The 12,271-nt window shown below is 34.5% G+C and overlaps 1 protein-coding gene across 4 annotated transcripts in view; it reads right to left on the bottom strand.

Moving 5' to 3' along the window:
* Positions 1 to 5,734, bottom strand: part of ARL6 (ARF like GTPase 6) — a 37,760-nt gene extending 32,026 nt beyond the window's left edge. For 2 of the 4 annotated variants that reach the window (XR_005656384.1, XM_039879099.1), the window contains exons 1-2: positions 5,282 to 5,734; positions 2,107 to 2,256 (exon numbers count right to left, since the gene is read on the bottom strand). Coding sequence is in view for 3 of the 4 variants with exons in the window: in XM_039879099.1 (XP_039735033.1) it covers positions 2,107 to 2,229 (123 nt within the window). In the remaining variant the exon portion in view is untranslated. Of the gene's footprint in view, positions 1 to 2,106; positions 2,257 to 3,634; positions 3,694 to 5,281 lie in introns of all 4 variants that reach the window. The other 2 variants (XM_039879098.1, XM_039879097.1) reach the window with 2 other exon arrangements.
* Positions 5,735 to 12,271: the final 6,537 nt, after the last annotated feature.

The raw sequence follows: 12,271 nt of genomic DNA, 5'->3' as shown, positions 1-12,271 counted from the left end.
GGCACAGATGGGTATGGTTCTACTTTTATCACACACCCAATGTTCTCTAAATTCAATTCTAGACCCTATCCAATTGGATAGGATGCTACTTCTTAAGAACTGATAAAGAAATTTTTTGTAATCACGTAGGTCAGGAGGCAGATTCTAATGTGGGTCAACTTTTTAACCTGTTCTTTTCCTTATTGGGGAGGAATCTCTTTTCTCCTGTTTCCACATAGAAAAAACTCCATTAAAATTAAACTCCCAGTTTCTCTCTCTCTCCTCTCCCGATTTATTATTCTTCATGGGGGAAAAAAATTACTTCTTTAACTGCTCAGTTGTGAAATGGAACTGAATATCTTTAGTTCTGCTTCTCTCTCTCTCTCTCTTTCTCTCTCTCTCTCAGTTGAAAGCCATATGCTTATCGCAAGCATGCATTCTTATCTGTTCTTAGCTATGCAGGAAACGTAAAAGAGCTGGCTCTTTTGCTGAGGAGGAAACTTTGAAATTCTGGGAGGCTAATCTCAATTCAAGAGTGTTAGCAAGTCCTCCAGCCAGACCTAAACCTCATCCTCCAAAATCAATCTTTTCAATATAGCCTGACTTCAGCATGTATATCTCAACTGATTCCCAACTCAGATGGGGACCCCCCTTATAACACCTAAATTGCCTTCCAAATCCATTTTCAGCTTATATCAGCTGTCTTAAACTAACTCTCATCTGAAAATACACCAGCAGTTATTTGTTTTTACATGGTAATCTAATCCATGTACAAAAAGGGAATAATGACTGAAGAAAAGAAATGGCATTTCTGTGATTCCAAAGCAATCTCCAACTAAACAAAAGTAAAACCAAAGCTGTCTCAAAAGAAAATGGAGCAGTAAGGCTTCTCATTCTGCTCAACTTGAAGCACTGTTTAGAGGCAATGAAGTCCACCTTTAATTACCATATTTAGGAGCAATGCTTTCCACTGTCCAGGCATTCAGTCATTAAGAGTAACAGCTTCTTACTTTTTACCCTATCTGTGCAGACCATATTATCTTTTACTAAACATATTTTATTAATTGTCTAATAGTTTTTATCTAAATAAATGTATTTACAACTGTAAATATTAATCGCCTACCCTATATAGTTTTCCCCTTCTTCTATACTTATAGGACCCCTATTATTTTTGAAAGTGGTAATATGCCCTGCTTTTAAAAAAAAAAAAAAAAATCCAGCCTCATTCACACATAAAGGTAGCCAGTGAAATGCAAGCAAGAGTCATTAGTTGGGTCTTCTGGGTAAGTTCTTTAAAGAGGGAGTATTTAGCAAGGACTATTCTTTTGCCCTGTTTCTTTCTCCTCCCTGTGACTTAGACTATAGACATACAGTTAACCAAAGTGACCGTGAAGAGATCTTGAGGATGAAAACCAGGTATTAAGGACAGCAGTGCAGAACGATGGAAAAATGCGTGGATCTCTTGAGACCACGTAGCTGCCACACCAGCCCTGGAATACTTCCTCTGGACTTAGAGGATAGGAAAAGAAGTCCCTACTTTATTTTGTTATTTATTGCTATGTCCATTGTTATGTGGGTTTTCTTTATATGTAGCAGAACGTAGTTTTAACTTATACTTTATGTGGTGTTTAATGTGTTAACTTTATACATTTTTCAGTTATTAGAATAATATGTTAACGTACTTATTACTAAATGACCTAAAGTCATCTTGCTTACTACTACTGATATGCATATGCAACACTCTAGGGAAACTGTCTAATTATCCACAGAACTTATAAAAATGACTCACCTTTCCCTTTGTTTTGCTCCTTTTCTAAAAAGAGAGCCAAAAAAAAAAAAAAAAAAAAGACAATGCTACCTGAAAGTAAACTCAGCAAATTTGCAAAGATCTTTTTAGGAAAAAAAGATACTTGGAAAATATTTCAGTTTAAATAATCAAGATTTACCTATATACCTGCACAAAATACACTGCAAATAATGCTGACAGGTTCTTTTTCCTTTAAGGTAGTATAAAGTTAACAGAATTTCATAACGTGATTATATGAAGGTATAACGGCAAACAAAATAATTCTGCATATTAACTCTCTCTAGCAGAAACGACATATAGCATCTAACGAAGATACTTACATTTGAAGGTTTAAGTTTGTTAATGATTGTTGTTTTGCCACTATTATCCAGCCCAAGGCACAAAACATGAACCTCCTTCTTCTTCAAGCCAAGCAAGCCTGAAAGTCTGTCTAGCAATCCCATAATGTGATTCAAATATTTACAAACCAGCTGCAAGTCAGAAAAAAAAGAAAGCTATATTACCCACAGGCACCATAAGAATGGGAAATATGAAAGCATGTATATCAAAAAATTTAATAATATAAAGACACAATGATGTGAAAACCATGTCAACATAGCTTTGCATTTAGTAAACACAGTATAAGCTGATTACCAGAAAGGAGCCTTAAATGAAATGCAGATTGGCAGCTTATAACCCCTGGCAACAAAGAATAATGCCCTTGAAATAACTGTACATATCTCACTGTAATTTTATAAATTTAAGAAGAAAATGTGGTTAAACTTAGTATCATGTGGAGTCTGTTGTTTGTGATACTTGAAAATATCTGCAGCCTCTTCTGGAAATCTGGAACAATGTATGGGTAATGGGGTTTATATAGAACCTAAGGCTGAAGTTTAGAAAGTAGAAGGCAGATCAGAAAAAGAGAGAAAAACTGTGAGATTTTTGTTATATCATTTGAGCCACTGGTTAAATCTTTTTCTGAAGCTAGCCCCATTGTTGTATTTTGCAATAATAAATATTAAATGCACTGTTTTTGTGTTTGCATGATTAAATTCAGTTTAGTTGCATTTTCTATCCATAGGAATACAGAATTCCAATACATTTATCTTAATTTTTTCTTAGTCCTTACATATATGCTTCTTAAGTCACTACAAATTCATTTGGGGAGAAGGTGATGTGCAAAATATACACACACGCAATTTCATTACACCTTAATATTTTTCTTAAACTGTAATTTATCTGAATAACCTGTTAAATATTATTTTAAAACAATCTTAGTACCTAGTAAAAAATAAGTAAATATCAACCTTAGATTTTAATCTCGTTTTTTCAAATATTGTAAAAGTTTGTTAACTCATGCCTGAAGAGTTCATTTGTTTGTTCATCAATTCTTTCGTTAGAAAAAAATTCTTCCAATGCAAACTTAAAAAAAAATGTCATCAGCAATCCATATAGAAGTATTCTGAAGTCATAAAATTGCCAATGACATATTTATTGTTTGCTATGTGATAACTTTACGGCTAGTCATATCTTTCCAAGGTACTGTCAAATTTAGAAGTCACGTTTCCAAATGAAACTTTCCAAAGGTGTTCCCTTTGGGTCCATTACCTACCAAAATATTATGTGGTGGGAGAAGATACCACTTTAACAGCCCTCAACTGCTGCAAGGACTGCTACAGCAGTAACTACAATAAACCTGTTCCAAATATTGCTTATCACTCCTTGGACCATCATTTTCAAAGTTCTCTAAATATTAACTTCATTTATTTGATTTATTCTCATCACCATCTAAAGTTCCAGAACCTTGTCTTCTTACGGATCTTTCAGTATTTTTTTTATCTCGCACCATCCTAGACAAGGCCATACCTTGAAGGATGTGAGGCTGCAGCAACTTAAACAATAAGAGGCTTCCAAGACAACTGCATCTGAAAGAAGGATGCATTGTAAATTTTGCTTTATGGATAGAAGTTTCAAAACTGAATTCTAATGATGTGCAGGAAAAAAAAAAAGGTGCAGTGACCATCCAAGCATGGGGCCTATAACAGAGCCACAGTTGTCTTACCCAAGGAATAGGTTTGATGTCAGGTGTACTCCATTGGACCCACTTGAATCAACTTTTCTCATTATTTGGAGATTCAAATATCACTCATAATCCATTCCTTTATAGCTAGGCTTAAGGATATGCACTTGTAGAATCTAATGTAGCCTTCTGATATTATAAAACAATCCACATAATTTTAATTCAAAGTAAATTTTACTTTCTTATTTACTGTACTAAACATAATATAAAGACTTACATATAGTTTTCCATTTTCCATACAATTTTGAACAGATTTTAAAACCATGACCATTTCTCACATCATCCCCCTCTGGCAATCTATTATAAAACATCAATTGTCAAAAGCTTGATACTTAAATATTCATTTTCATAGAAACTTGGACTGTGATTTTCTATTCCTTTTTCATGGATTATCGAACACTCGATGCTTGTTGCTGAAATATTCTGGGACATATAATTTAAAAGAGAAGTCGGTTCTAAAAGATGTAAATATATTTATTGAAATTGCTTTATAAACAACTATCATACAGCCTTACATATGCTTCTATTTCTTAGTAATTACACACTTCCATAAGTTTACCTTTGCATGCATGGAAGAAGGAAATAGATAATTCAAGACATTCAATGTTTATTTATCATGTCCTAAGTGAACAGTGGGAGATACAATTAAAGTTTTCTGTAGCTTCCTACTCCTTTGGCCATTATTCTCAACACTAGTTGCACAATGAAATGAACGATTGGTTTAGTAGTTCTGAAGACGGGTTCAGGGCATCTGCATTGTAAAAACCTCCACAGTGTTTCTGATGTACAGTCACTACTGGCTTTCAGAATAAAGTCCAAACTTACACGTAGCTTTAAGGTTGTTTACAATCTGGCGCCAATCTACCTTTCTAGTTTGTCTTATTGTTTCTACTCTTTGCATACCAGCCAATCAAATTCTCTTGGCTGTTATGTGAGAAACTGCTTTCTAAAGGATTACTTATTACCAGAAAAGTCCTGAAGAATTGGGATGTCATTTACAGTTAAGAACTTGGAAGGTAAGTTGCAGAGATAGGGTTGGGCAGAGAAAATAACGTAAACTTTAAAAATATTTCTAGAGTGAATTATAGCATATTTTTACTACTCCAAATAAACATTTTTATTCGGCTTTCAGTTTTTGATAATGAAATTTCAATCACACTGCCTACATACCAAATAAAACCACCCAAATTGGGTAGCGTTAAATTTAAAACCAGCGTTAAAATCAACCAACCAACCAACCAATTTGGTTAAGCCAATTCAATGAGTTTTCTGGGGTTTCTAGTACTCACCGCATAAGCCTACCTCTCCTTTTCCACTTCTCACACATTAGAAACTACACAGTGAAAAATATGGAAAAGAGCAAAGAGCAATTCTGGGGGCAACGGGGGAGAGTGAGGGCGCCTCTGCTACAAAAATTGTAAGTGGGAAAATACCTGGTCTTTGAGGTTAGCTGTGCGGGCCCAGAAGCTGGTGAGGAATAGGACTGAACGCACTCGCTCGTATCCGTCTCTGGGATAGAAACCTGGTGCAGGCGTCTCTCAGCTTTCCTCTCTACACCTCGAGAGGAAGGATCACTGGTCCTGAACAAAAGCAGAGTCCACAAGTTGGGTGAACAGATAGCCTCTGCCTCAGCCAGAGCATCAGTAACTGGGCAGGGACTTGGGCGCGCGGCGTTGCCCTGGCAACCGGAGGTTCTTCCGGTCCCGAAGCCACGCTTCCTCCGAGGTCATAGCTATCCAGCCGCCGTACCCTTGCTTATCGGATTGAAGAGCCCCCGAAAATGCCAGAGGCACACGAAGGAGTACTAAAGAAGCTGTGAGCACGGGTGGCGTGGCGAACAGCCGCCTTCCCGCAGGGAGTCGCTCAGCCCACGGAGGAGCATGATGGGACTTGTAGGCGTGCGCACAGCCTGCTGGGAACCCTTTGGCGTCCGCCCTTGTTGAGGCGTGTTTCTCGGCTGTAGTCCTCCCCAGCCTCTCTGGAATTTCAGCTCCTAGGGGCTGGACTTCTGGGTGGAGCCCAGAGCGCTGAGGAGTGTTTGCATCGTTGCGGAGTATGGGCGCAGCGTGGTGGCAACGACTGTGGGACACGACCGTGCCCGCTGGGGCGAGATGTGCGCCAGAGTTGCTCCGCCGCACATCACTCTGACTCTCTTCTGGGCTCTAATAGGCTTCAGACCTTGGAGTCCTGGCTAAGTAAAGCTGTTAATGTAGTTAGGGAGATAAGATAATTTGAAAGGCGCTGTTCGGCAAAAAGCATGAGCCTTGTATCCTGGCTCCTCAGCTGTCTCATCTCCCGAAGAGATTTCCATGAGTCATAATCTCTGATTAGATGACAGTCGCCAAAATCAAATCGGCATGTGGTCAGAAAAGAAATTAATAGTTTGAATGCTTGAAGTTAGCCACCTTCTTAAACTGCTCTGGGATTTTATATTAACAAATGATCCTCCAATTGAAAATGTTTTGTGTACACGTTTTCTCCACATTATTGTTAGAATTTTTTCCAACGGAGAGACTACAGATGCAATAATTTTAGATATCTAGGCCTTTTTTTGATCAACCTTTAAACTGCCTAACCCCACCAACTTCACCCCGCAATGAATAGTGTTCATGATTTAACCGTTCTTCAGATTTAACCGTTCTCTCATTTACTTTCTTTACCTTGAGTATAGGATTTATGCCCCCTCCAACTACCAAGTGTTATGTTTACTACCCTATCTTGTTCTTTAGCCTAGTAATTAATTTAGTCTATTAAATAAGGGTGAAAAAAAGACTAGAAGGAATTATATAAAAGTAATGATGAAATGAAAGATTGTATGTGTATGATTATGGGGTGCTTTTGCTTTTGTTACTTTTCCAAATTTTCAAATGTTATGTTATTTTTACAATGAAAAAAAATGTGGTTCGGAGCTAGTGACTTGAAAAGCAAACGCTAACAAAAAACTCTCTAGTTGCAACTCCAAAATAACTGACTTATACATCTTCTTAATAATGGATTATGGAAATAGATTCTTACTGTGTGGCCTTAGGTCAGTTAGCCCTCCATAATGCTTCAGCTTTCTCACCTTCAAAAAGACACTACCTCATCTGGTGGTTTTGAGGAATAGATAATAGAAGTATAAATGTTGGGCATATAGTAGGTGTTCAATAAATAATTTCTTGTCTTCTTTTGTACTGAAATTTTTGTAATACGAATAAGATTTTTAAATATGATTGTTTTAAAATATGAATGCATTTACAGGGAGCTGTTGACTGCTTTTCTGTGTGTCTGGGCATTGTGACTCACTTTGATAAGAGACGGAAGCAAATTTAAAGCTATAATTTGACTTTTTTCTTAGAGGTAGGCAAAATTTTTATGTTTCAGAAAATTTTAGTGGACAGACTTGATTTTTCCTGATTGGAGCTGGTAATTTTCTGCTTGGTTAGTACAAAACATTTGGTGAAAAATGAAAATATAATGGAAACATTGGATATTTAACTTTTCAGTACATTTAGGCAGATGTAATGCTTTTACTGAAAAAAAAAATTAGCTAAGAAAATAGTTATCTTAGTGTAGTTGATGTGATGGCTTATAATTACTAGAGATGAGTAGTGATTATAAAACTCACAATCTACTCAATAACCTAGGAAATGCCAGTTTTGAATATACCAACCTTAGGAAAAGTAAATATTTCTTATGGTTGAATCTGCTGTTTTGGTGCTTTGACAACTGAAAGATCTCTCGGGTACATTCAAGGCTCAGCATAAAAACTGTTCCACTTGATTTAAGAAGTTTGGCTCTCTTCATTTTACAATGAAAATAAGAGGCTTTAAAATGGTATGTGATTTTCTGAAAGCTACTTAAGATACCTGTGTAAGGGAAGAAAATTTCAGGTACTTTATTACCAGTTTTAATTTCATACTGGCTTTTGGAACTGTAGTAAAAGAAGTGAAATGATAAATATAGCAGTATTCTGATAAATTCAGATTACTTTTTATATATTTTCTTACCAGAAACTTTTAAAATAATATAGGAAATCTCAAGTTTATTGGATGTTTTTGGAATAAACGTGGATGGTCTAAAGTTATTTGAGCAGTTGGACGTAGTGTGTATCATTTGGTCATCTGCAGTTTGTATACAGTAGTATCTTGGCAATGAACAATTTACTTGAATCTCACAAAATATTTTGCTCATATAAAATCTTTTTTGTATGTAATCTGAAAAATTACAGCTATGATTTTGTATCCAGAATTACTAATGTATCTAAAAGTATCTAGACTAAAAATTAATATTAAATTTGCATCAATACAATACAAAAAAGTCACTAATTCAACCACCAGAACTGTAACTTTTATTTGCTAATAGATATTTTAATAAACAGGCTTACTTCATTTGTAAGACCCTGATAATGCCTCTTAGGAAATCATAGAAAAATAAAATACAATAATTAATAATTTGTACTTTGTACAAAAATCTTATGTTGCTCAGCAAGTAGTTTTGCTAAACATCATATTCTTTAGCAAATAGAGAGATGATATATATAATGCAATACACCACAATCCCTCATTGAAAACTGAGCATTCTATAACACTATTAATTTGTAAGCATGCCAGCACATGAAAATTTACGTGGAACATCATAATATTACAGTAGATTTTTATAGGATGAAAACAATACCACCTTCAAGTAAGTCTGGACTACTTGACTTATAGTAAAATACATAATAGGTAGGATTGTAGTTCTAGTGTTAACACCCTTTTACTGTGTTTCTCTCTCTACCATATTGTGATACAACCAGAAAAGAGAACATAGGCTGTGTAAGGAACCTGCGTGGAAGGCATAAATAGAAGCTCTAAATGGTGTAAGATTAAAGAAAAAAATTATACAGTGCTGTACTTCTTTATTCTTAAAACAGATCTTTCCCCCTCTTTGTAAGAGTAGATGGGTACAGTGCTAAATCCATAATTAATGATAAATAACTTTATGACAGGTTACAAAGACATTTTAAAAATCATATTCATTCACTTATAGGAAGGGAAAAGGTTTTCAGCTGCAGTTTTTTATTAGTCATATATTGCTCTATGAGGGATTAAATGCCTCAACCCAGACAGATGTTATATAGGTATTTTGTATAAATGTACTATTTAGTATTAAATTAGTAAATTTTTTTCGGATTTGTGCTGTAGAGATTTTTATAAGTATTTTGAATACAATGCAGATGTCAACATCTACCGTTTAATATTTGACATGACTATTTAAATATTTAATCAAATACATATTTATATGTACATATATATCTATATTTTCGGCCTTGTTAAAACAAAAAAATTGGAGAGCAATCTTATTCCATTGTTCACAATCTAATTTTACAATAAATCCAAAGAATAAGTATGCACCTATAAATTCCAACACATTAAATTACATACAGCCTATCGATAAATAAACTCCAAGCACAGTGGAAAGATCACACATCTTTCCTATAGGATAGGGAGGGCACAATAAACAGAAAAACCATATCACCCATTTGTTTTTCCTAAATGACATGGTATTGAAGTTTTTCATTTGAAAATGAAGTAAATGTATTGTTTTAATAAATGATTAGAGCCTAATTGTCTTCTTTTTAATTTAAATTAAATGAGTTAAAACTCTCCAAAATCGTGTTTTGAGAAACTGACAGTTTGAGTATACAGTACACATCTTCTGGGATTAAACTAATTTTAATTTTCATAAGCTTTGAATTAGAATAGCTGAAAAGTATTTGTCTTTTACTCTGTAATAGACAAAAATAAATAAAACATGAGAAATATCTATGGCATTGAGAAGTCCTCATTTCATTTCTACGTTATGGACAAGAAAACTTATCAGAGTCCTTGGAAAGCACAGAATTCAGTCTCAGGTCTTCCAAATAAGATATCTCAAAATATTTAGTAGAAATGGCATTAAAATATTTTATACAATAGATCTTTTTTCTATGATGTATTACATATACACAAATATTCACTGATAATGTTTATGTATATATATATGTATGTATGTATATATATGTGTGTGTATGTGTATATATATACTTCCCCCCTTTCCAACTACTTACATCCCTCTACTCCAACCTATACTCCCTTCCTACCTATTCCCCTTATTGACGTATCTCCCCTTGGCAGAATAAAACTACTCACATAGTAACATCCTTACCTCTGGACCACAAATCTACCAAACTATTTGCATATTATGCACTCTGCCTTCCCTTCAACTGCAGTTCTATGCATCTTCTATCAGAAACTAAACTCCCCACTTATGCTATAAATTCTAACCCTTCTACCTCTCAAGGCCTTTTTATATTCTCTCTTGCATAATTACTTTTCTCCTTTCTACCAGATCATTCTCGTTAGTATATAAATATGCTCTGTCTTCCTTTCTCTAAAAACACACACATGAAAGCCAAAATATCTCTTGACCCCACATCTCTCTCCAGCTACTTTACAATAAAACTTCTTGAAAGAGTTGTTTATAAATACTCCACCTTCTTTTTGAAAATATCTTATTAATCACTTCAGTTAGGCTTTGGCTTCACTGCTTCATAGAGACAGAGTTTCTCAAGGTCAAATAACTTCCATGTTGCCAAATGCAATGGCCATTTCTTTGTTCTAATCTTGAATTCTTAAAAGCATTTAATCCAGATCACCAATTGCATTTCTTTTTTCTCTACCTTATCTTATACTTTTCAGTGTCCTGTTGGGCTGTTTAACTTCTAAACATTGGAATGCCCTGGACCTCAATCGAGGCCTACTTCTCTATCTTACAGTCTTTTCCTAGGTTATTTCAAAACTTGAAATACCATGTATATACTGATGACTTCCAAATAATTGATGTCTAGCCCTGATTGCTCTTTGAAACTCTCATTTATAACTCTCTACTTGTTATTTCCATCTGAATATCTAACAGGATCTTAGCCTGTACATGGCTAAAGCCAAACTCTTGATTTTTCCCTCCAAATCCACTTCTCCTGCACCACTATTGACTCAATTTCTTATTCTCCAAATGTAGAACTTATCTTTGATTTTTCTCTTCTTCATTCCTTATATCCAATTCATTACTAGTAAGACCTGTCTTCAAATATACCCCACATCCATCTACTTCCCTCAATCCTCTTTGAACCGCCCATTTTATTTTTTTGCTTGAACTATTACAGTAGTCTCATAAATATTCTTTGACCCCCTTTCATTTTTGCTTCAGTTGGCTCATCTACTGTGTACCAAGTGCACTGTTCTCTCTACCCTCTAAACTCCCACACATGAAACTATTCCCTTTGCCTGCAATGCTCTTCCCCCAGATCTTCCCATGACTGGTTTCCTTCACACTTTTCAGATACCAGTGTAAGTGTCACATCCTAGAGATTTTTCTTACCACTTAATATAAAGAAGCCACAGTCATGCTATATAATTTTATTAATTTAATTGTCAGCATAACATGTATCACTTTCTTTACTGTGTGTCTTTACCATTAGAAGGTTAATTCCATGAGACAGCTTTTGCTTGTCTTGGTCACCCTGTATTTTCAGCGTTTAAAACAGGTCACTGATACATAATATTGTTCAATAAACAATAGTTAATGAATGAATGGACTTATGGATAAATATATATTTTTAAAAATTGGTATATATGTATGTATACTATTTTTAAAATTTAGGAATTATACAATTTTGAACCAGCAAACAGACATGACTTTAACTTCTGTTTGTTTGTTATATCTCTTCCCCATAATATAAAGAGCTTTTACTGGACAAATCATGATCTTTTGCTGTTGTTCTTTACATTAGACAATAGATGCCTAACTATTTCATTTAATAGTAGAGTGATCAAGATTGTACAGTGGGAAAGGTAATGTTTTGCTTCCTCAAAGGGATTGTTGGAGACTCTGAAGAAAATTGCAGCTTATACAAAAGTGGGATGGCTTTAAACTTTTGTTTGAAGTATCTCATTTCATGAAATTTAAAAAACTGAATAAAGTGTAAGTAGTGAAAAGTAACTATAAAAATATATGCTTAATATTTTGAATTCACAAAATTCAATGGAGGATTTCTTTTTGTAATTCTTTTCATGCAAAAGTATAGAAGTTTGCTTTCTCCAGCAGACTTTATGGGATATCTGACCACTAGACGATAAAATAAGAGTAATTTCAAAAATAATAACTTCTAGCCACTATGCTATGGTATTTGGCTTCAAATTCTTTGAGGATTAGAAAGTTACAAGCATTATGAGGCTGAATGGAAATATAAAAAATAAAGCAGCTCTTTAAAAAAGCACAATTGAAAAGAGAAGGCAAACTCTTTGAAAGAATATAAACATTTAGAGGTCATATGATATAATGAAATTAATATGTAGATACCATATTTTAAACATTTATGTGTTTAAATGTGTAAAATTTATGTAATTGCATAAAAGCATAAA

Source organism: Pteropus medius, unplaced genomic scaffold (assembly GCF_902729225.1).
Source record: "Pteropus medius unplaced genomic scaffold, Ma_sr-lr_union100, whole genome shotgun sequence".
Lineage (NCBI taxonomy): Eukaryota > Metazoa > Chordata > Mammalia > Chiroptera > Pteropodidae > Pteropus > Pteropus medius.
Note: the sequence above shows the minus strand (reverse complement) of the source record. Positions and strands in the feature narration are given on the sequence as shown.